This window comes from Agaricus bisporus (genome assembly GCF_000300575.1).
Source record: "Agaricus bisporus var. bisporus H97 unplaced genomic scaffold AGABI2scaffold_7, whole genome shotgun sequence".
NCBI lineage: Eukaryota > Fungi > Basidiomycota > Agaricomycetes > Agaricales > Agaricaceae > Agaricus > Agaricus bisporus.
In genome coordinates this window covers 684296-704928 of record NW_006267370.1, presented here as the reverse complement: position 1 = coordinate 704928, position 20633 = coordinate 684296, and the positions used below count along the sequence as shown (strand labels likewise).

At 46.0% G+C, this 20633-nt stretch overlaps 7 protein-coding genes across 7 annotated transcripts; 2 read left to right on the top strand and 5 right to left on the bottom strand.

Annotated features, from left to right (window-relative positions):
• Window positions 1-4966: 4966 nt before the first annotated feature.
• Window positions 4967-5419, bottom strand: AGABI2DRAFT_206901 (hypothetical protein; the record flags this gene model as incomplete). The annotated part of the gene is made up of 1 exon (XM_006462458.1): window positions 4967-5419. The coding sequence occupies one exon, from the start codon at window positions 5417-5419 to the stop codon at window positions 5036-5038; it is 384 nt and encodes a 127-aa protein (XP_006462521.1). The 3' UTR covers window positions 4967-5035.
• Window positions 5420-6897: 1478 nt separating this feature from the next.
• AGABI2DRAFT_144085 (hypothetical protein) lies at window positions 6898-9529 on the bottom strand (the record flags this gene model as incomplete). Its single annotated transcript, XM_006462457.1, has 4 exons — window positions 6898-6908; window positions 7108-7452; window positions 7505-7891; window positions 8695-9529. The coding sequence occupies 4 exons, from the start codon at window positions 9527-9529 to the stop codon at window positions 6898-6900; spliced, it is 1578 nt and encodes a 525-aa protein (XP_006462520.1).
• Window positions 9530-11292: 1763 nt separating this feature from the next.
• AGABI2DRAFT_119374 (hypothetical protein) lies at window positions 11293-12195 on the top strand (the record flags this gene model as incomplete). Its single annotated transcript, XM_006462456.1, has 1 exon — window positions 11293-12195. One exon carries the CDS (start codon window positions 11293-11295, stop codon window positions 12193-12195), a length of 903 nt encoding a protein of 300 aa, XP_006462519.1.
• A 413-nt stretch (window positions 12196-12608) lies between these two features.
• AGABI2DRAFT_137194 (hypothetical protein) lies at window positions 12609-14297 on the bottom strand. Its single transcript, XM_006462455.1, has 10 exons — window positions 14237-14297; window positions 14164-14176; window positions 14023-14105; window positions 13890-13965; window positions 13722-13834; window positions 13584-13669; window positions 13146-13533; window positions 12970-13089; window positions 12775-12917; window positions 12609-12716 (listed from the first exon to the last, which is right to left on the bottom strand). The coding sequence occupies exons 1-7, from the start codon at window positions 14291-14293 to the stop codon at window positions 13482-13484; spliced, it is 480 nt and encodes a 159-aa protein (XP_006462518.1). The 5' UTR covers window positions 14294-14297; the 3' UTR covers window positions 12609-12716; window positions 12775-12917; window positions 12970-13089; window positions 13146-13481.
• A 95-nt stretch (window positions 14298-14392) lies between these two features.
• AGABI2DRAFT_193646 (hypothetical protein) lies at window positions 14393-15809 on the top strand. Its single transcript, XM_006462454.1, has 5 exons — window positions 14393-14506; window positions 14562-14637; window positions 14694-15118; window positions 15172-15356; window positions 15488-15809. The coding sequence occupies exons 1-5, from the start codon at window positions 14419-14421 to the stop codon at window positions 15638-15640; spliced, it is 927 nt and encodes a 308-aa protein (XP_006462517.1). The 5' UTR covers window positions 14393-14418; the 3' UTR covers window positions 15641-15809.
• A 184-nt stretch (window positions 15810-15993) lies between these two features.
• On the bottom strand, window positions 15994-17907 carry AGABI2DRAFT_206891 (hypothetical protein; the record flags this gene model as incomplete). Its single annotated transcript, XM_006462453.1, has 10 exons — window positions 15994-16203; window positions 16263-16530; window positions 16591-16852; window positions 16905-17067; window positions 17138-17253; window positions 17300-17307; window positions 17359-17414; window positions 17468-17476; window positions 17527-17631; window positions 17683-17907. The coding sequence occupies 10 exons, from the start codon at window positions 17905-17907 to the stop codon at window positions 16087-16089; spliced, it is 1329 nt and encodes a 442-aa protein (XP_006462516.1). The 3' UTR covers window positions 15994-16086.
• Window positions 17908-20137: 2230 nt separating this feature from the next.
• On the bottom strand, window positions 20138-20455 carry AGABI2DRAFT_119369 (hypothetical protein; the record flags this gene model as incomplete). The annotated part of the gene is made up of 2 exons (XM_006462452.1): window positions 20138-20368; window positions 20423-20455. The coding sequence occupies 2 exons, from the start codon at window positions 20453-20455 to the stop codon at window positions 20138-20140; spliced, it is 264 nt and encodes an 87-aa protein (XP_006462515.1).
• Between the last annotated feature and the right edge of the window lie 178 nt (window positions 20456-20633).

Here is a 20633-nt window from a genome sequence, read left to right as displayed (position 1 = left end):
AATTATACATTTGACATGAGAAAGGAAGAGTGGAGTAAGAAGCAAGTAAACAAAAATAGATTGATCATAAAAACGTCAACAACACCAAACAAACCATAAAAGTGTCCACAAGCACAAACAACTCCCAAACGAGTAATCCGCTCACACGAACCAATACGTACCGAAGTAATTCCCCAACATCGCATCACACGGACATAGTATGAAGAATCCGGCTATCTCCCACTGCCGTGGTCCCCAGAATCCCCATCTCTGTATTATCCATGCCTTTCGTTCCTCTTCGTCCCACATCGCTAAGCATACCCTCCCACACCGTCTGCACCGATGATCCGATAGGTTCCAACCTATCGGCCTAATCTCTCTTCCTACAGCCGCCGCCGCCCTTCTCCATTGTACTTGCTCCGCATGGTTCGGAGGCAAGAAAGATAAGATAAGATCGATTAGTTCAATAGGTAAGTCTGTAGCTTGCGCCATTTTAGCAGTATGCCGATAGTTTAGCCTCCGTCGAACTGTAGCAGCAGAGGGGAATTATTATGTAATATAATATGTGACAGATGTGACAGCGTGACGCCGTGACATTCTGGCAAGGTTCTAACAGTACCCCCTCCTTAAAGTCGGCTCCTCCGGAGACGACCTTTCAAGACCTCCACGTTCGCCAATTACGTTCCAACTTCTTAAGATATTCGGCATCAAACTGTTTGTCATCCCATCCGAATAAAGTCTTGGCTGTAAATCGATTAGGTAGTTCCCTTTCTTGGAACCCGGTGTCACGTAGAACGTGCTGTATCCTATTGAGTTCCCCATAGAGTTGGTGGAATTCAGTAATCAATTCTTTGGCGTTAGCCAAGTTTTCCTCGGGTTCCCACGAGTCTGCTTCTGCCGTATACCCCTTCCATCGAACTAGGTACCGCTTCTTTCCGCGGAGCCATTTGGCGTTAAGGATTTTCTCTACTTCCCACTCCTGCCCTCCTTCTATTTCTACGGCCGGTGCCGGTTTACTTCCTTGTCCTTCCACCTGTTCTCGGTAAAGTACTATTCGGCTGACGTTAACTACCGGATGGATCCGAATAGATCGGGGAAGGTCTATTTCCACTGCGTTGGGGGAAATGATCTTCTTGATGGTGTAAGGTCCGATGAACTTCTCCGTAAGTTTCCGGGTAGGTCGTCCCTGGATTTGGAGGTCCCGGGTAGCCAATAGAACTTTATCTCCTACTTTGTACTTCACCGCTTCTCCCCTGCCTCTATCCGCATACCTCCGCATGTCATCTTGTGCCTTCTTCAGGGCCGCTTGAGTTTCTTCGTGTTGAAGTTTCATGCGGTCCGCAAAATCTACTGCCGCTGGGTGGTTGCCTTGTCGTCGGAGATCAAAACCAGTTCTTGGGTGTCTTCCCACGTTGACCATAAACGGAGTTTCCTTTGTTGATGATTGTTCTTTATTATTATAGGAAAACTCCGCCGTTGCTAACCAATCAGGCCAATCAGTTTGTCTATGATCGACAAATGATCGGAGATATTGTTCTAATTCTTGATTGGTTCGCTCGGTTTGGCCATCAGTCTGTGGGTGAAATGCCGTAGATAACCTAGTATCAATTCCCAACATTTTATTCAACTCCTTCGTAAAGTCTGCAGCAAATTGCGGTCCTCTGTCCGAGATCACCGTCTCTGGTAATCCATGCAATTTCCATACGTGATCCCTGAACAACTTGGCTAGTCCTAGTGCCGACGTTGTTTCCGTAGTTGGGATAAAATGAGCCATTTTGCTGAAGCGATCACACACCACCAAAATTGAGTCCATTCCCTGAGATTCCGGTAATTTTACTATAAAGTCGACAGATACGTCGGCCCATGGTTTTTTAGGGATAGGGTTTGGCATTAGCTTTCCTGCCGGTGGTGTTGGTCGATTCTTGTTCCGTTGGCATTGGTCGCATCCTTCCACGTATTTCTGGACTTGTTTAGTGACGCCTGGCCACCAGTAATTGCGTGTTACCATTTCTACTGTCTTCCATTGTCCTCCATGTCCGGCAATGGGAGTATCATGATGTAGTCGAATGATTTTGGTCCTTAACGTCTCATCCTTCGGCACGTAGACTTTTCCTTCTTTCAGCACTAATCCTTCTTCTAGTTTCCACTCGTCTCCCCTTAATGACTTCACCTTTGCTCGCTTCATCTCTTCTACCGCTTTTACCACGTCGTCTTCTCTTGCTTCGGATTTTCTGATTTCCTCTAATATCCCTTCTTCCTCAGCATTGATTAACATATGACCCTCTTCCATTGCTCGGATTGCGAAATACTCTGGTTTCAACAAGGTTTGATCCTTGTTATCGTCCTTTGTTCCTTGTTCAAAGTCAGGTCTTCTGCTCAATGCATCTGCCTTCCCCATCGTCTTTCCTGGGCGGAATTTTAATTCGAAATTGAATCTAGATAAGTATAGGGCCCATCTGGCTTGCCGTCGATTCAGTTTTTGCGCTTTTGCGAAGTATTGTAGATTTCGATGATCTGTCCAGATTTCGAATCTAAGTTTCGCTCCTTCCAGGAAGTGTCTCCACTCTTCTAAACACCGCATGATTCCCAACATCTCCCTATCATGAATGTCGTAGTTTCGTTCCGTCTCCGTCATTGATTTGGAGATGTATGCTACTGGCCTCCACTTTCCATCTTCACATCTCATTGACAATTCTCCGCCCGTGGCATAAGCCGATGCATCAGATTCCACTTTCATTTCTTTATCCAGTTCCGGGGCTACTAGGATTGGATGTGATGTGAATCTTGCTTTTAGCGTGCCAAAGGCTTCCTCTTCTTCATCTCCCCAATTCCATTTCTTGTCTTTCTTGGTTAATGCGTGTAATGGTTTTGCAATACTGGCGAATTTTTCAATGAACCGTCGATAGTAATTTGCCAGCCCCAAGAATTTTTGTACATCTTTAACGCATTTTGGAGTCGGCCACTCTACTACGTCTTTCACTTTCCTTTCCTCCATCTTGATTCCGTTCCTCCCTATTATACATCCTAAGAATCCCATCTCGCTTCGTTTCCATTCGCATTTTTCTGGTTTTGCGAATAGGTCATTGTCCATCAACCTCTGCAATACTTCTTCCACCACCTTATCATGCTCCTCTTCATCGTCTGTTCCTATCAAGATATCGTCAATAAATACAGCTACTTTTCCAGTATTTACTAAGTCCCTAAAAAGTTCGTTCATCATAGTCTGAAAAGTAGCAGGCGAATTTGTAAGTCCGAAAAACATAACAGTGGGTTCAAAGGCACCCATGAAAGTAGTAAAAGGCTGCCTTCCACTCGTCTCCTTCTTTTATTCTGATGTTATTATAACCCCAACGTAAATCTATCTTAGAAAATAATCATTTACTACCCATAGTGTCTATCAGTTCAGAAATTAAAGGTAAAGGATAGTTGTTCTTAATTGTCCATTCATTCAAAAATCGATAGTCCTGCACCATCCGCTTTTTTCCATCCTTTTTCGGTACGAAGAATACTGGCGAAGTCTGGGGAGATTTTGATGGTCTGATATATCCTTTTCGAAGTTGATCCTTGACGAATGCTTGAACCTCTTCTCTTTCATTTGGTGATAAGGGATATATCTTTCCCTTTTTGGGTTTGAAATCTTCCTTCAATTCGATAGCATGATCCCATGGTTTCCTAGTAGGCATCCTTTCTGATTCCTTTTGCTTGAATACTTTAAGGAACTTGTGGAACCGTCTTGGTACCGTTTGTTCTACCGAGTCTATGCTTCGAATTTCTTCTTCCTCCGGCATCTCTTCTGTCATTCCTCTCACCCACGTTTCTAGTTGTTCTCCTTCTTCCCTACTCCTATTTTTCTTTTGGGCGCTTATCCGTTTAGGACGTACCTGTCCAGCCCCCGCTTGTCCCGCGGTGGCTGTTTTGCTGTTATCTTCTTCTAGACGGTCTGCCTTATCCCTATTTAATCGGACAGCCATGTCACCGGGTGATTGCGCCCACCCCTCAGCTTTCTCTTTGGGTTGTTGCACCAACCCCTCAGCTCCACTATTAGCACGCCGGTTACGTGCCAATTCCCTAGCAAATGCTGCTTCGACTCCTAATGCGATTCCTTCGATGATGTTCTTGGGAGTGGTGAATCTCCCTACTGCCTTGTTCACCCGTTCGTATCTTTCTTCCTCGTCTCTGATTTCTTCCTGCTCCTCTTCGTACGCTTCTATCTTGGCCATGGTTGGCCCTTCCTCGTCGTCATCACTTCCTTCATAAGGCATGCCAAACTCGTCTAAGGCTATTTCCTCCATTGCTGGGCATTTGTGTTTGCTCAGCAAATGTTCCGACGTTTGGGTTCCACACTCCTCGCATCTATATTGCAACACCGTTCCCCAATTTGATTTCTTTGGGAAGGAAACTAATTTCCAACCTGCATATTGCTTGTGTGACATGTCAGGCTTTTCCCTTTTCTCTTCCTCTCGCGCTTCTCTCATCAACTCCCTTGTTGATTTCTCCGGTTTCTCTATCTTTCGTATTTCTTCTTGTTTTTCTTTTGTTTTTCCTTTGTCTTTGTACCCACACCCGTCTGGGCACCTGGTCATCTTTACCTCTCCTTTCTCCCAATCGATTTCCGGATTATGCATCTGCAACCAAGGCATTCCTAATATGACCTTATTCTTTCCTAGGCCACATATTTCGAAGTGTACTCTTTCTTTATGCCCTTTGTAATACACGTTTGCAGCAACTCGGTGTGTCACTGCTCCAGATGCGTTGATTGTCCCATCAACATTTTTGACCGGGATTGGTCTCTCTAGAGGTTCCAGCTTGAACCCTTCTTCTTCTGCAAACACCTTATCCATGAACATCCCCGTCGCTCCACTATCCAACAGCGCCTGTACTCCTACTCCATCATGTGTGTCCAATTTCTCTACCCCCACATTCAGCTTAATTTCCCTTAAAGGTTGTATTGTCCTTACAAGGAAACTCTCCTCTTGTACAGTGTCCAAAACATTGATTTCGTTACATAGTACATCAAATTTGTTGTAGGAAGTCAAACGAGGAGACTTTGCTTCCTTTACTCTTTTAAATTCTTTTGTTCTTCCTCGAACATCCTCTGCCAATAGTCCCGCTGCTCGTCCACATCTAATGTTCGTACATCTCGAGCCGGAGCCTTGCTCCAGCAGTTCTTGGCCATATGCCCCAGCTTTCCACACTTGTAACACTTGATAGGACCTCGACTGGGTCCTGCTGCTGTGTCGACATCCATCGCGTTGGGATCTCGACGTTGAGGCTGAGGCCTCACGAAAGTGTTATTGGAGGTATGGGTGCGTACTGGGGGTTTAGCTTGTCCCCGCCGATAGTAGTCTTCCTCCGCCTTTGCTTGCCTCCACTGCCTATCCAACTTCATGCTCCTCTCGTACCAACTCCTGATGGTGGTTGGTGGGTTCTCTGACTCCATTAACGCCTTCCTAATCCTTCCTGACAAACTTCTTTTAAATTCTTCGACGAGGGCTCGTCCCTCGTATCCGCTATCCCGTGCTATCCTCTTGAATTCTTGAACGTGCTCTTCCGCGCTCTTGCTTCCTTGTTCGATTAACCTCAACTTCCCTACTGCCGTACTTTCTTCATCCGCATCTCCAAAATTGTTCCGCAGACTATCAAAAAGCTCCTCTATGTGGGAGGGAGCTTCTTCTTCACCACCTTCGATCATCTCCATAATGTTTTCCTTCCACGATTCCGCTGCTCCTCCTTGTATGTACGACAATATCCATGTTATCTGATCTCCTTGTAGTCTGCCTGCCATTTTTAGACTCAGATAAATTTTGCTCGCCGTTATGAATCCACTCAGCTCCTTCCCGTCTCCTGAGAATATTTTTGGTCTTGCCACATCAATTTGTGGCGGTGCTGCTTGGACGATGGGAGTTTCTGCATCGTCTCCCGGTGGACCTTGTGGACCTGGTGGGCCGGGTTGCTGGTTGTTCTGCAGCTGGGCGAGTTGCTGCTGCAGTTGGGCGATAAGGTTGTGCTGAGCATTCAGCTGATCGAGTATTTGTTGTGGGTTGGCCATTTCTGGCTCGTGGTATTCGGGGGGAGGTGGTTGATATAAAGGTAAGGGGGATACGGAAGGTTGTCGTTGTTCTGGTTCGGATTCCTCGGATTGAGGTTCCGAAGCGGATTCTTCTTCTTCCTCAGATTCAGAGGAAGGTACTCGGAATGTTCCGGGCGGTAGTTGATGAGAAATTTTGAAGAAGGTGAGGGAGGTCTTTTCCTGTCACCTGATGCGTATCCACCAATTCAATGAAGCCAATAGCCTGCTTCACTTGAACGTAAAAAGAAAAAGTTTTTATTTTAAGAAGTGCCGCACTGGCGAAAGGAACGACTACTGCCCTAGATGAAGCTATGTACGAAGACGGATCTTCACGCTAATCTAGACACGCACTTAATGTGGCAATGTCACTCCTCTGCGTGTACCACTTGACAATGCAAGCGCAGCACAAGGTTTATACGGGAAATTACAAATGGGGTAATACAGGGGTAAAAATAACACCACACAGTATGGTAGGTCTCGTCTTATCAATGGTCTGTGTTAAACCACTGACGTCCACGACGCACGTTATGTTTATGCGTAGACACCCCTTAAGCCTAGGGACCGGCTGTGTGTGTGGCGGCCGCGATGGCGCGCAGAGAGTAGAGGACGAGTAAAGAGTAAAAGATGGGGAGGGCACTGTGCTGTGCGATCCCCGGAGTAGTCGAGTTCTACTGTTAGGGCGACTGTGACTGAGCTGTCACAGGTCACACCTAAACTCAAGAACTAAGAGTAAAGTGACAGAAGTTTTATTAGGCGTGAACCTAAGAGAACTCGACGGAGTCTTCTACAAGTTTCTACCTACTTTATATACCTAGACTACGGCGCACAGACCAACTACCCTAGGTAACTTATTTATATACTGACATGTGAAAAGAAGTACGTATGAGAAAATAAACTAATTATACATTTGACATGAGAAAGGAAGAGTGGAGTAAGAAGCAAGTAAACAAAAATAGATTGATCATAAAAACGTCAACAACACCAAACAAACCATAAAAGTGTCCACAAGCACAAACAACTCCCAAACGAGTAATCCGCTCACACGAACCAATACGTACCGAAGTAATTCCCCAACATCGCATCACACGGACATAGTATGAAGAATCCGGCTATCTCCCACTGCCGTGGTCCCCAGAATCCCCATCTCTGTATTATCCATGCCTTTCGTTCCTCTTCGTCCCACATCGCTAAGCATACCCTCCCACACCGTCTGCACCGATGATCCGATAGGTTCCAACCTATCGGCCTAATCTCTCTTCCTACAGCCGCCGCCGCCCTTCTCCATTGTACTTGCTCCGCATGGTTCGGAGGCAAGAAAGATAAGATAAGATCGATTAGTTCAATAGGTAAGTCTGTAGCTTGCGCCATTTTAGCAGTATGCCGATAGTTTAGCCTCCGTCGAACTGTAGCAGCAGAGGGGAATTATTATGTAATATAATATGTGACAGATGTGACAGCGTGACGCCGTGACATTCTGGCAAGGTTCTAACACCAATTCCCTAGCGAATGCTGCCTCGACTCCTAATGCGATTCCTTCGATGATGTTCTTGGGAGTGGTGAATCTCCCTACTGCCTTGTTCACCCGTTCGTATCTCTCTTCCTCATCTCTGATTTCTTCCTGCTCCTTCTCATATGCCTCTATCTTGGCCATAGTTGGCCCTTCCTCTTCGTCATCACTTCCTTCGTATGGCATCCCAAACTCGTCTAAGGCGATTTCCTCTTTTGCTGGGCATTTGTGTTTGCTCAGCAAATGTTCCGACGTTTGAATTCCACACTCCTCACATCTATACTGCAATACTGTCCCCCAACTTGATTTCTTCGGGAAGGAAACTAATTTCCAACCTGCATATTGTTTGTGCGACATGTCAGGTTTTTCCCTTTTTTCTTCCTCTCGTGCTTCCTTCATCAACTGTCTAGTTGATTTCCTTGGTTCTTCTACCCTTCGTATTTCTTCCTGTTTTTCTTTGGTTTTTCCTTTGTCTTTGTACCCACACCCGTCTGGGCACCTGGTCATCTTTACCTCTCCTTTCTCCCAATCGATTTCCGGGTTATGCATCTGCAACCAAGGCATTCCTAATATGACTTTATTCTTTCCTAGGCCACATATTTCGAAGTGCACTCTTTCTTTATGCCCTTTGTAGTACACGTTTGCAGCAACTCGGTGTGTCACTGCTCCAGATGCGTTGATTGTCCCATCAACGTTTTTGACCGGGATTGGTCTCTCTAGAGGTTCCAGCTTGAACCCTTCTTCCTCTGCAAACACTTTATCCATGAACATTCCCGTTGCTCCGCTATCCAACAACGCCTGTACTCCCACTCCATCATGTGTGTCCAATTTTTCTACCCCCACATTCAGCTTAATTTCCCTTAAAGGTCGTATTGTCCTTACAAGGAAACTCTCCTCTTGTACAGTGTCCAAAACGTTGATTTCGTTACATAGTACATCAAATTTGTTGTAGGAAGTCAAACGAGGAGACTTTGCTTCCTTTACTCTTTTAAATTCTTCTGTTCCTCCTCAAACATCCTCTTCCAATAGTCCCGCTGCTCGTCCACGTCTAACGTTCGCACATCTCGAGCCGGAGCCTTGCTCCAGCAATTCTTCGCCATATGGCCCAACTTTCCACACTTGTAACACTTGATAGGACCTCGACTGGGTCCTGCTGCAGTGTCGACATCCATCGCGTTGGGATCTCGACGTTGAGGCTGTGGCCTCACGAAAGTGTTGTTGGGGGTGTGGGTTCGTAGTTGGGGCTTGGCTTGCCCCCGCCGATAGTAGTCTTCCTCCGCCTTCGCCTGTCTCCACTGCCTATCCAACTTCATGCTCCTCTCGTACCAACTCCTGATGGTAGTTGGTGGGTTCTCTGATTCCATCAACGCCTTCCTGATCCTTCCAGACAAACTTCTTTTGAATTCTTCGATGAGGGCTCGTCCCTCATATCCACTATCCCGAGCGATCCGCTTGAACTCCTGCACATGCTCCTCCGCACTTTTACTTCCTTGCTCAATCAACCTCAACTTTCCTACTGCCGTACTCTCCTCATCCGCATCTCCGAAATTGTTCCGCAAACTATCAAAAAGCTCCTCCGTGTAGGCTGGAGCTTCTTGTTCGCCGTTTTCAATCATCTCCATGATGTTCTCCTTCCAAGACTCCGCCGCTCCTCCTTGTACATACGATAGTATCCACGTCATTTGATCCCCTTGTAGTCTTCCTACCATTTTTAAACTCAGATGAATTTTGCACGCCGTTATGAAGCCACTCAGCTCCTTTCCGTCTCCTGAGAATATCTTTGGTCTTGCCACATCGATTGGTGGCGCTACTACTTGGACGATGGGGGTTTCTCCGTCGTCCCCTGGTGGACCTTGTGGGCCTGGTGGGCCTGGTTGCGGGTTGTTCTGCAGCTGGGCGAGTTGCTGCTGCAGTTGGGTGATAAGGGTGTGCTGAGCGTTCAGCTGATTGATTATATCTTGGGGGTTGGCCATGTCTGGCTCGTGGTATTCGGGGGGAGGTGGTTGATATAGGGGTAGGGGGGATACGGACGGTTGTCGTTGTTCTGGTTCGGATTCCTCGGATTGGGATTCCGAGGCAGATTCTTCTTCTTCCTCAGATTCAGAGGAAGGTACTCGGAATGTTCCGGGCGGTAATCGGTGAGAAATTTTGAAGAAGGTGAGGGAGGTCTTTTCCTGTCACCTGGTGCGTATCCACCAATCCAATGAAGCCAATAGCCTGCTTCACTTGGACGTGTATACAAAAGAAAAAGTTTTTATTCAAGAAGTGCCGCACTGGCGAAGGGAAAGACTACTGCCCTAGATAATGTTATATACGAAGACGGATCTTCACACTAATCTAGACACGCACTTAATGTGGCAGTGTCACTCCTCTGCGTGTACCACTTGACAATGCAAGCGCAGCACAAGGTTTATAATTGAAGTTACAAAAAAGGTAGTACAGGGATATAATAGAACACCACACAGTCTGGTAGGTCTCGTCTTATCAGTAGTCTGTGTCAAACTACTGACGTCCACGGCACACGTTGTGTTTATGTGCAGACACCCCTTAAGCCTAGGGACCGGCTATGTGTGTGGCGGCCGCGATGGCGCGCAGAGAGTAGAGGGCGACGAGAGAGTAAAAGATGGGGAGGGCACTGTGCTGTGCGATCCCCGGAGTAGTCGAGTTCTACTGTTAGGGCGACTGTGACTGTGATGTCACAGGTCACACCTGAACTTAAGAATTATAGAGGAAAGTGACAAAAGTTTATTAGGCGTGAACCTAAGAGAACTCGACGGAGTCTTCTACAAGTTTCTACCTACTTTATATACCTAGACTACGGCGCACAGACCAACTACCCTAGATAACTTATTTATATACTGACATGTGAAAAGAAGTACGTATGGGAAAGTAAACTAATTATACATTTGACATGAGAAAAGAAGAGTGGAGTAAGAAGTAAGTAAACAAAAGTAAATTGATCATAAAAACGTCAACAGCACCAAACAAACCATAAAAGTGTCCACAAGCACAAACAACTCCTAAACCGGTAATCTACTCACACAAACCAATACGTCCCGAAGTAGTTACCTAACATCGCATCACATGGACATAGCACAAAGAATCCTGCTATCGCCCAGTGTCGCGGTCCCCAGTATCCCCATCTCTGTATTACCCACGCCTTCTGTTCCTCCCTGTCCCACATTGCTAAGCATACTCTCCCACACCGTCTGCACCGATGATCCGATAGGTTCCAACCTGCCGGCCTGACCTCTCTTCCTATAGCCGCCGCCGCCCTTCTCCATTGTACTTGCTCCGCATGGTTCGGAGGTAAGAAAGATAAGATTAGATCGATAAGTTCAATAGGTAAGTCTGTAGCTTGCGCCATTTTAGCAGTATGCCGATAGTTTAGCCTCCGTCGAACTGTAGCAGCAGAGGGAAATTATTATGTAATAAAATATGTGACAGATGTGACAGCGTGACGCCGTGACATTCTGGCAAGGTTCTAACATATGCACGCAATCCTGACCTTGACCGTGGTCACCGACGGCTCGAGCTGAAAAATCAAATTGGGATAGATCATATCAACCCAAGGTCATGGGTGGGCGATACTTGCGTCGAAAATGTAAATTTGAAGTCGGCATGGGTCAATGGGCAAAATCGAGCTTCAAAGATCATAGCTGAGTACCTTGGTACTCCGCTCGCATCACGCTACGAATTTTCCAAAATTTTTATACCAGGAAATGGACGAGATCTGATGCGTCCTCTGGGATCTGATAAATGGGTTGGTATTGGTGACGAAACAGGCCCACGCACCCGAATTCATACAGACCCAGTACTCGTTGATTCCGAGATTGAAGAAGAGATTGAAAACATAGAAGACTACCTCTCAGACACAACAGAAGGCCGCCCCCAACAACCCCACACGCTTGTTATCAATGGCAAAAATGAATCCATTGATTCACTTGTTTCGAAACTTACATCAGAAGATTGGAAACGTGTAACTACGCGAGTTTTACGAGTTCGAGGTGATACTCTCAAGAAGTTCACATCATCTGGGATGAAGAATTGGCTGGATAGTGAGGAGGCCGAGAGTAATATGTCGATGAAAATAGGAGATCTTGGGGTCTTTCTGGCACGCACTGATCATGATCATGTAGCTTTGGCTGTCCTGGAGGTTACCCGCTTCAAGTTAGGCGACTCGAAGCTTAGTAGTGGGGCCGTCAACTACGCAGATCTACAAGCGAGCAACTCTACAATATCCATTGTTGGTCAAGTCTGCTTCATAACTCCCTCCGAAACTGTTAATGACGGCTGGGAAACTGTTCCGGAAGTCTTCACACCAATTGTGTCTGTTTCTAACTCGAAGAAAGGGAGATATGTCATTGAGGTGCCAGCAAATAACCTTCAGCCTATCAGTCCAAATTTTATTGTCAATGATAAAGCCAGACATCGCGAGTTACGATGGCTCCTTCATGGTATCCACCTCAACAATGCACTAAACTTGCTATGGGACTTATATGGTCTCGATGATCCCAACCATTTTCCATCACTTCTAGTTATACCCTCCTCAGATTTTTTTCCGTATCGCAACTCTGAAGGTGCGCGCATTGACTCTAACCCTTTCGCTGTGAACTCATATGCCATTGGGTCCGAATAGGACTTCCGTGTTTTACTATTAGCAACATACCTTACCTTCATCAATTCGGCACACTTCAACATGCTTCATCCAAGCGGGGAAGGAAATCCACCGTCTCATTAGTTACCGAGCCTATTCACAAGAAAAGTAAAATTTGAAAGTACTGGTTCATAATCATTTGATACGACTCGCGATGCCAGCGCAATGCTATATTACATTTGATTACAAAATGATTTATAATATAGTGACGCGGCGTGACCATCATATTGGCTTGATGGAAACACAGACCCATTTGGCAATTCCCACGGAGGCAAGTGGGTGGGTTGGTTAACCGAATTGCTCGGCTGCCTGCCCCCTGGTCTTTGAAAAGCGCCAGTGATTTTGACCCTAATAAGTTTCCCACGATTACTTTTGTTATAAAACTCCATCCAGTTCGCCCAGTTAGCCTCAGTCCAATGTCGAAATTCGCTCCTCACAAACGATCTACCAACCAACCTCGTGCCAGTACCTCGACAGTTTGTCAGAAATGTCTGCAGAGAGGTCTGTAAATTAGCTCATACCAATGAACTCATCCCTCATCTAACGGCTTCTTCCTCAGGTCATTTTATCTACGAATGCAAATACGAGCGTCCTTATATCTCCCGGCCTTCTCGCACTCAGCAACTAGAGAATCCCAAATTACTTGCAAAGCTAAAAGCTGATGCGAAACCGAGCACTGAGGTTCCTGAAGAATTCAAGAACAAGTACGTGTTGTCGCTTCTTCTGTTGTTTTGACTTCGTACTGACGTAATACAGGAGCGGACTGGCAGACAAAATTCTAGAGGGCAAGGAGAAAGAACGATTGAAAGAAGCCTCTTCTGACGCGGAAGATAGCCAGTCGGATTCAGATGACGAGGAAGATCGTAGACGTGCAAGGTATGTCAAATGTGTCCTTTAGCATATACGAATCCCTCATGAACATCATATGAAAGGTCATCTTCTGATTTGGAAACACCTTCGGACCAAGAAACAGATTCAGACGAGTCAGATTCCGACTCAGATTCACGTTCTCCCCGTCGGCTAGCGAAATCCCGCGCGCGTTCTCCTGAAAGGAAACGGAAGCGGTCACGCAGTCCCTCCAGTGGCTCTGAGGGTCCTCGCAGACGTCGTTAATCATGTTGAACATCTATTCTTTAGCTATATCCGAACTTTCTCTTTCTGTATGTTGAGCCGTAAATGTGATGTAACTTTGATAACATATACAGCAAGTGAACAAGTAGTGTAGGGTAATGATATTAGCGAGGTATGCGACGAAAGAAATACAGCAGTCAACATGACATATTTCCAACTTGCGTATTCATGATCAGCGCGACAATTAGTCTATGCAAGAATAAGCCGACGAAACATAAAGCAGTAGCTCTATGACGTACCCATAGAGTCCCAAAACTTCGGCAAAAATAAGGATAAGGACCATAGAGACGAAAACCCTTGATTCGTAAAGTAATGCCCGGACACACTACGAATTGTTAGAAGGTGCAATCCCACGAGTAACGTTAAAAGCAACGTACGGAGTCGCCCACATAACCAATGGCATATCCGGCCGATAAACCAGTCATCCCACAGGCAACACCCGCACCAAGATGAACGAAACCAGCAGCAAGTGGATATTCGTTGGGTGTTACTATGCATTCGAAGTCAAGAAATGTTCGCAGTCGCAGTCGAGAATGACTACTAACGGGATCCGGCAATGAGGACGGATACTACGAGTCCGTATACGGCGATGATACCCGACATAACTACGGGAATGAGGGACTAGATGATAGCATGAGTAATGGAGGAATGGCGTCAACAAGATGCTGCAGAACGCACTTTCATGATCAACTCGGGCTTGAATGTACCCAGTCCTGCAATACCGATACCTGCCTTGGAAGTACCGATAGCCGCGCCAACGGCTATATATTTCAAGATATTTCAGCTTGAGTCAGTTTGCGCAGTGTGAAGGATACATACTGCTGAATATCATCTAGTTGTAACGTGTCTGGAGTCAAAACAGAGGCTGAACCTGAATTGTGCAAGAACATACCGCAGCAGAGACGCCAGCAAATCCAAAGAAGGGAGCATATGGAGGACAAAGAGACATGGTGAAAGGAAAGGCTGGCGAGAATCACACTGCCGTCCCGCGATGTACCAGCAAGTCACGTGCAGCGCAACCATCCCGCGCTGAGCCAGCAGCGCGTTTCTTACAGTGCCGGTGAACGGGTCAAAATGCAGCTGGTATTCTTGCTTATGGCGGGCGCTCTCGGCGTCTCGTCCTTTGTCTCCGGGATGATTCCGCTTGCTGCCACATTCTCCAGTACGTCATTACGAACGATCGTCTGCCGAGCTTAATCCACAATCGGATGCAATAGAAAGACTTTTGGACGTATTCAACGCCCTAGCTACTGGTCTACTTTTAGGAACTGCTCTTGGTGTTATTATTCCAGAGTATGTCGCTGTACCTCGAATTAGGCCATTAACTGAAGTCTTGGTACGAAAACCAGGGGTATTGAGGTCCTTGTGGAATCCTTCGAGGATTCCGAAGCACTCACATTTCATATTGCGATTGACCTCATTCTTGGGTTTTTGTTAATGATGATCGTTGAACATATTGTTTCTGGAGGAGATCACCAGCACTCACATCATGGTGCTGGAACTCAGCTCGAATTCGAAGCTGAGCTGGGAGAGCTGGAAAATAGTCTCAATGGACATCATGACCGCGGTAGAAGAGAGTCAGATATCTCCAAAGGGTCAACTACCCTTATATCAGCAAAACAGAGAGCTATTCCATTTACCTTTGGACTTATACTCCATGGAATAGCAGACGGCTGTGCATTGGGTGTATCCGCAATCGAGACAACTTCCTCAGAATCTGAAAGTATCAGCAGCCTCTCAGTCATCGTGTTTTTGGCATTATTGTTCCACAAAGGCAAGATAATATATAACTTCCCTATCTGCTTAACTAACACATGTACTTATCAGCCCCGACATCTGTGGCATTTTCTATAGCCCTTCTAAACACTTCTCTTCCCCGCCATGAATGTAGAAAATATCTCGCAATTTTCGCCGCTTCAACTCCTTTGGGTGCAATAGCAACATACTTTCTTCTCTCTTTCCTTGGTTTTGCCGATAATACTCAGTTAGCAGGGTCTGGTCTTTTGGTTTCCGTGAGTATCCAAGTTGTAATGGGCATCCTCTCTTGCCATGTTAGGCACGGGAAACCCGTTGTCCTAGTCTTTCTTTCTTCCGCATCTTTTATCTCAACCATGGCACTAATTAACGTTTATAATCTTCGTAGGGTGGAACTTTTCTATACGTCGCCACGGTTTTGCAACCCATGTCGCATCAACCCGATTCCCAGGACATAAACCCAAAGTTGAGACTGGGCCTTGTGGTGATAGGAACTCTGACTCCTTTCATGCTGGGCTTACTCATCGGACATGGGCACTGATATAATTATTTGTGTAGAATAGGTATTCCTGTTTCGATCTTTGGCCTATCCCAGGCAAATTAACAAAGGAGAGTTGTCTAAAAAGATCAGGGGGCGAGGATGGCTTTTGGATTATTCTCGTTATTTCGCGCTTATTTTTGTAATTATCTCTGTGGTTATATATAGGTTCTGGGTGTTTATGTTATGACTCTTGCCCGCGGGCCTCAGAGAAGAAACACCCAGAACTCTCTCTGTTCATAGAATTGACTTGAGTAATTTTCATAATTATTGCCAAGTACCTTACTCGCTCTATTATTATCCCATGGAGATGTATCTGAGCGACCAAGATACACAAGAAGCCATGGTGAAGATCCGTCGATTGTAAGTTCAGGATTATATTGGAGGTCCGTTCTCAAGTAGTTTATTTGTTAAATGATTCATCAGTTCCTAGGATGTGAATGGTACCATTAACTACCAGTCAAATCCCGACCGTTATTCTTGTATTTGGACAATTCATTTCGCCAGGGTTCCCAGACCTGTCCGTATTTCTTGAGCAACCCACTGAGTTCCTCTCTTTGCTCTTTCTATTGAGAACGCATGCATCAGTCATCTCGATCATTTGAGCAACGATTTGAATGCTTACAATATTCCAAGGCTCTTCTCCACCGTAAACATCGGTGAAGAGGTCACCGAGTTCACAGCGCTTCAAAGCTTCAGCACGTTTGAAAGCTGCCATTACATCTGCACGAATGCGTGCTTTGAGTTCTGTCTCCGCTTCTTCATTCCACCATCCCTGAGATTCCATGAACAATCGGAACCGGGTGATGGGATTGTCAATGCGTTTACGATCTTCAACCTCAGCACGAGCACGGTATGCAAAGGAATCGTCCGAGGTTGAATGATGACCGACACTGATCAAGGGGATGTGCTTCAATGTCTCGTTGTTAGTTTGAGAAAGGGTCGGAACTCACCGGTAGGTCATTGCTTCGACCAGTACAGCCCTACCTTGTTCAAGGCATCGTTTCCTAGCTTCAGTCACAGCGTTCATAACAGCAAAAATGTCATTTCCATCCACGCGTATCGTATCTATACCGTATCCGGGTCCACGGGCAGCGATGCCATCACCGTAATATTGCTCTGTAGAGGGTGTACTTATCGCGAATCCGTTATTGCGACAGATATACAACGTGGGAGAGGGTATTGTGGATGCCAACATGAACCCAGCATGGAAGTCTATAACGAAAAATTTCAGCCAACGACGAAGAATCTCATATATCTAACTTACCTCCTTCAGAAGCAGCACCCTCGCCGAAAAAGCAAGCCGCGACATTTTTTGACCGACGTTGCGGATCACGCTTGAGCGCATATCCAACGCCGGCAGCCTGAGGTATCTGTGTGGAAAGTGGTGAAGAAATGGTGTGAAAGTGATATTTTGGTGATCCGAAATGCTAGTTCCGATCCGGAATATAGTTTTTTTAGTTGCTGGGGTACCAACAGCACTGGGGGAGAAAGACTTACAACTGGCATTTGACGACCTTTTCCAGACGTATCATCCTCATTTCCGAAGCATTGAGCCATTGCCTCGTCAATTGTGAATCCACGCCAGAGGAGGGCGCCCATTTCGCGGTATTGACCTATGCCATTGAGAACTACATTCAGGACCAAGATATGAAGTCCCACCTAGAATCCTAACAGAGCTTAAGATTTTAAATCCATTATATGGAATTTGGAACACTTACTCGTCGTCTGAAGCTAATGAAGCAGCTGAACCAATTATCGTAGCTTCCTCTCCATGCTGGTAAAAGTTGATGGCATCCGGAACATCTTTTTGAGGAAAGAAACACGTACAGAAGTCATCTATAGTGCATATTTTAAGCAAGGCAATTGGGAATATAGATTTGACTGACATAAAACGAGATTTTCCCTTGCCGTTGAATATTATACAGAACATTGTCCATTGCGGGGAGCAACATCATTTTCTCGTACAGACGTATGGCGAACGCTTTGTCGATCTGCAAACGATACACTGAGTTTCAGAGATTGATACGCGTCATGAAACGCACCTCCGGTAGCTCTGCGCCCTCGATAGGTTTGCCAACGCCATCGAGCACACGGTAAGTTGGTATTTGGGACGAAGATCCGGTCACCGAGTTTATAAAGTTGAGTCTATTGACGATGGGCGAGTTTGTCGTTGGCAAATTGTCTCTCGTTGACCTCGTCGTGGAGAAACCGCGCCTGAGGAGGACATTTCCAGCTGTCCTTCGAGCCGCAATAAGTGTCCGGATCATGGTGAAGGAATAAGTTATTCAGTCACGTGGAGTCTATTAATGCGATCTGCCGATCGGCGATCATACAGGAGCATACAGGACAGCATCACAGCAAGTACTTACGAGTCATTATGTACATCCCCTAAGTGTCGGCCGTGAAATGTTTTCGGGTTTTGTTAAAAAAAGCAACTTCGAAAGTATGGCGAATTCTATAAGATTCTATAGTTTGATAGTCTTATTTCAGTCAAACATATCGGCCCCCGCCCGAGTGGCCCAATCATTAGGGGGAGCACAAGGAAGGTATATCTTATCTAACATCGGTCTGCGTTTATTCAAGGCAATATCTTACACGAAGAAACGAAGTTGACATTTGACCATTCTTGTTTTTCAACTCGTACCGGAATACTTTTTCAAAGCTCATATTATGCCATATATCCTTTTTTTTCGAGAAAACACGGCCTATATATTACCGTTGAGCGATGCGCAACATATCAGGTGCACAAAATTCAAACGACAACTTGAATTCTCATATACCATCACTAAATGGAACAAAACCTCATTGCAGCGGCCGAACTTTACAACACTTAAGGCAAGTGTTTCAACGGGAAATCCTCACTATATTAGTTTCGAAACACCTGTAGAAATCCATGTTCCAAGTACCGCCTTGAATTCAGCTGTGATTGAAATCACCTCCTAGCCCTTTCGAGCCAGTGAAAAGTTGATTCAACAATGACGAGGGGGAAGATCTCTGGCCGAATTCTTGGACGTGATAAGTGCGATGCCGTCTTCCACAGTAACCGGTGAATCAACTGCAACCTGCCTTGTAATCGTCTCAACCCCTGAAATGGGCTGAATGTTGTTCCAATCTCCTTCCTATATCCTCTCGGTGCGAAGATGTTGCTATCTTATACCATACCGAGGTCATAAACAGCACATGTAGCGTGCGTGCTCTCGTACCGAATGATTCTTTCATCTCGCCTCAAATTCTGTACGATCATTCATAACGAGACCACGAAATACCCTGAAATACCTCATAAAGATACCATCGCGGCTCCAAGTTCATTTCTTATTCAATGATGGGCTGGATCTGGACCACCGCGGGACGACTGTGATAATCGATAAGAAACCGTCTAGTTGTCGAGAATTCATGTTTCCAAGTCAGCAGTTTCTCGCGAGTGGGCATTTGATAAGCCACATGGACTCTCTCCTAGAAGCACCTACAATAAGCCTGCTACGCCAAGCCTGCTACGCCAAGCCTGAGTCGCTCAGTAACGATTGAAGGCCGAAAGCCGAAAGCCGACGCCCATTCCACAATACGCGTTACAGCCTAGGCCGAAAAACTTGAGTGCTTCCCAGGCATTGATTGCTGGAAGGACGGAGCGATGCAAATGGCGAGCTTGAAAGCGCAGGTGTATATGTCAAGGGGAAATTGGAGATGAAGAGTGACGCGGACGATGAACCGACTTTAAGACAGTGCTGACCATCATTCTGCTTTTGCTTCTTAGACATATCTGTTGAATGTAAAGAGAACATGGATGCGAATGGCGGTTGGATTGTCGAGGTCACAGATGGACAAGTCAGGCACAAGAAGTCAAGTCGCCACACTACAAGCTCTCTCTTCGAGAAGTCGCACCCGACATCATTCTCTGGAGTGCCTCAAGACATAGGCTTGCCGGTAAGGTGCTGGCAGGAGCCCCCCCGGATGTACCGGACGCTGTGAAGTGGGCAGGTACATTATTGGCCAATTCACTTATCGGCTCCAAATGGCTTAGTGAAGGCCAGGATGTTGAATTTCTTATTCCGTTATGCGAAAGGATGAACAGGCTTGAACTGCCTCTGATGTTATCCGACAGATATCGGTTAGGCTGGAAGAGGAAGCTAACGGAGAAGCAATTCGTTGAAGGCAAGGGCGATGAGATGAAGAAAACTGCCATCGAATCGTACAAGCGAATTTGAGGACGATAATTTGGGGAACGGTAACGAAACGGGGATTTTCCAAGGCTGTTCGTGGTGAATGTATTATGAATCGATGGATTCGTTTGTTAATCGACTAACTGTATTATACTTTTTCGAATGATGTTCTGGAGTTCTGATAGCACATTAGGAAAGGGTTTGCAAATTATCATGAGAGTAACCCACGAAGTGTATTTGGCGACTATCAACTTACTCGGATAAAAAAAGGGTGTTGTACTTGAATCCAATCACAAGAAAGTGTGTAGTGGTGGCCTTAGCTGGAACGAGGATCTGCCTCTCATGAATCGTCTTCGGGCGGAAGCTTGATAGCCTCTTCCTGGGCCTTTCGACGACCACTCATCATGAGTGTGACATAGTCTGCGCCTCCGAGTATGGGCCCTTCACTCTTTCCGCTCTTAGCTTTGGCAGCTAGATTTTTACGAGAAGCCTTTTTTTGCGCATTTTGAGCATGGCTCTGAGCCGATGTGGATTGGGAGGATGACTGGGAGGATGATTTCGATTTTTTTGGCTGGTAACAAGTATTTATTAGTAGAAACAAGCATAGAGAGCTTGACAGTCGTACCACGCGCTTGTGCAGCTTGGCACTTTTGCCCATCGTGCCTCTCGACACAATCTCGATTCTCGACGAAGACGATGAAAGGATGTGCTGACATAATTAGCACGTGTGATATGCCTTGGTTTAGCCGCATTCTTAAGCGCCGAAACTGACGAAACTCTTTGCCTCGCCGTCTGCCACAGCGAGCTCGGGCCTTGACCAAGGGCCACCTATTATG

Coding starts and splice junctions, on each gene's coding strand:
- AGABI2DRAFT_137194 (XM_006462455.1), bottom strand. CDS start 14,293: ATGTCTCTTTGTCCTCCATATGCTCCCTTCTTTGGATTTGCTGGCGTC. Junction 13,966..14,022: donor AGCCCGAGTTGATCATGAAA/GTGCGTTCTGCA, acceptor GCTATCATCTAG/TCCCTCATTCCCGTAGTTAT. Junction 13,670..13,721: donor TTGGTTATGTGGGCGACTCC/GTACGTTGCTTT, acceptor AACAATTCGTAG/TGTGTCCGGGCATTACTTTA.
- AGABI2DRAFT_193646 (XM_006462454.1), top strand. CDS start 14,419: ATGCAGCTGGTATTCTTGCTTATGGCGGGCGCTCTCGGCGTCTCGTCC. Junction 14,507..14,561: donor GCTTGCTGCCACATTCTCCA/GTACGTCATTAC, acceptor CGGATGCAATAG/AAAGACTTTTGGACGTATTC. Junction 15,119..15,171: donor GGCATTATTGTTCCACAAAG/GCAAGATAATAT, acceptor TGTACTTATCAG/CCCCGACATCTGTGGCATTT.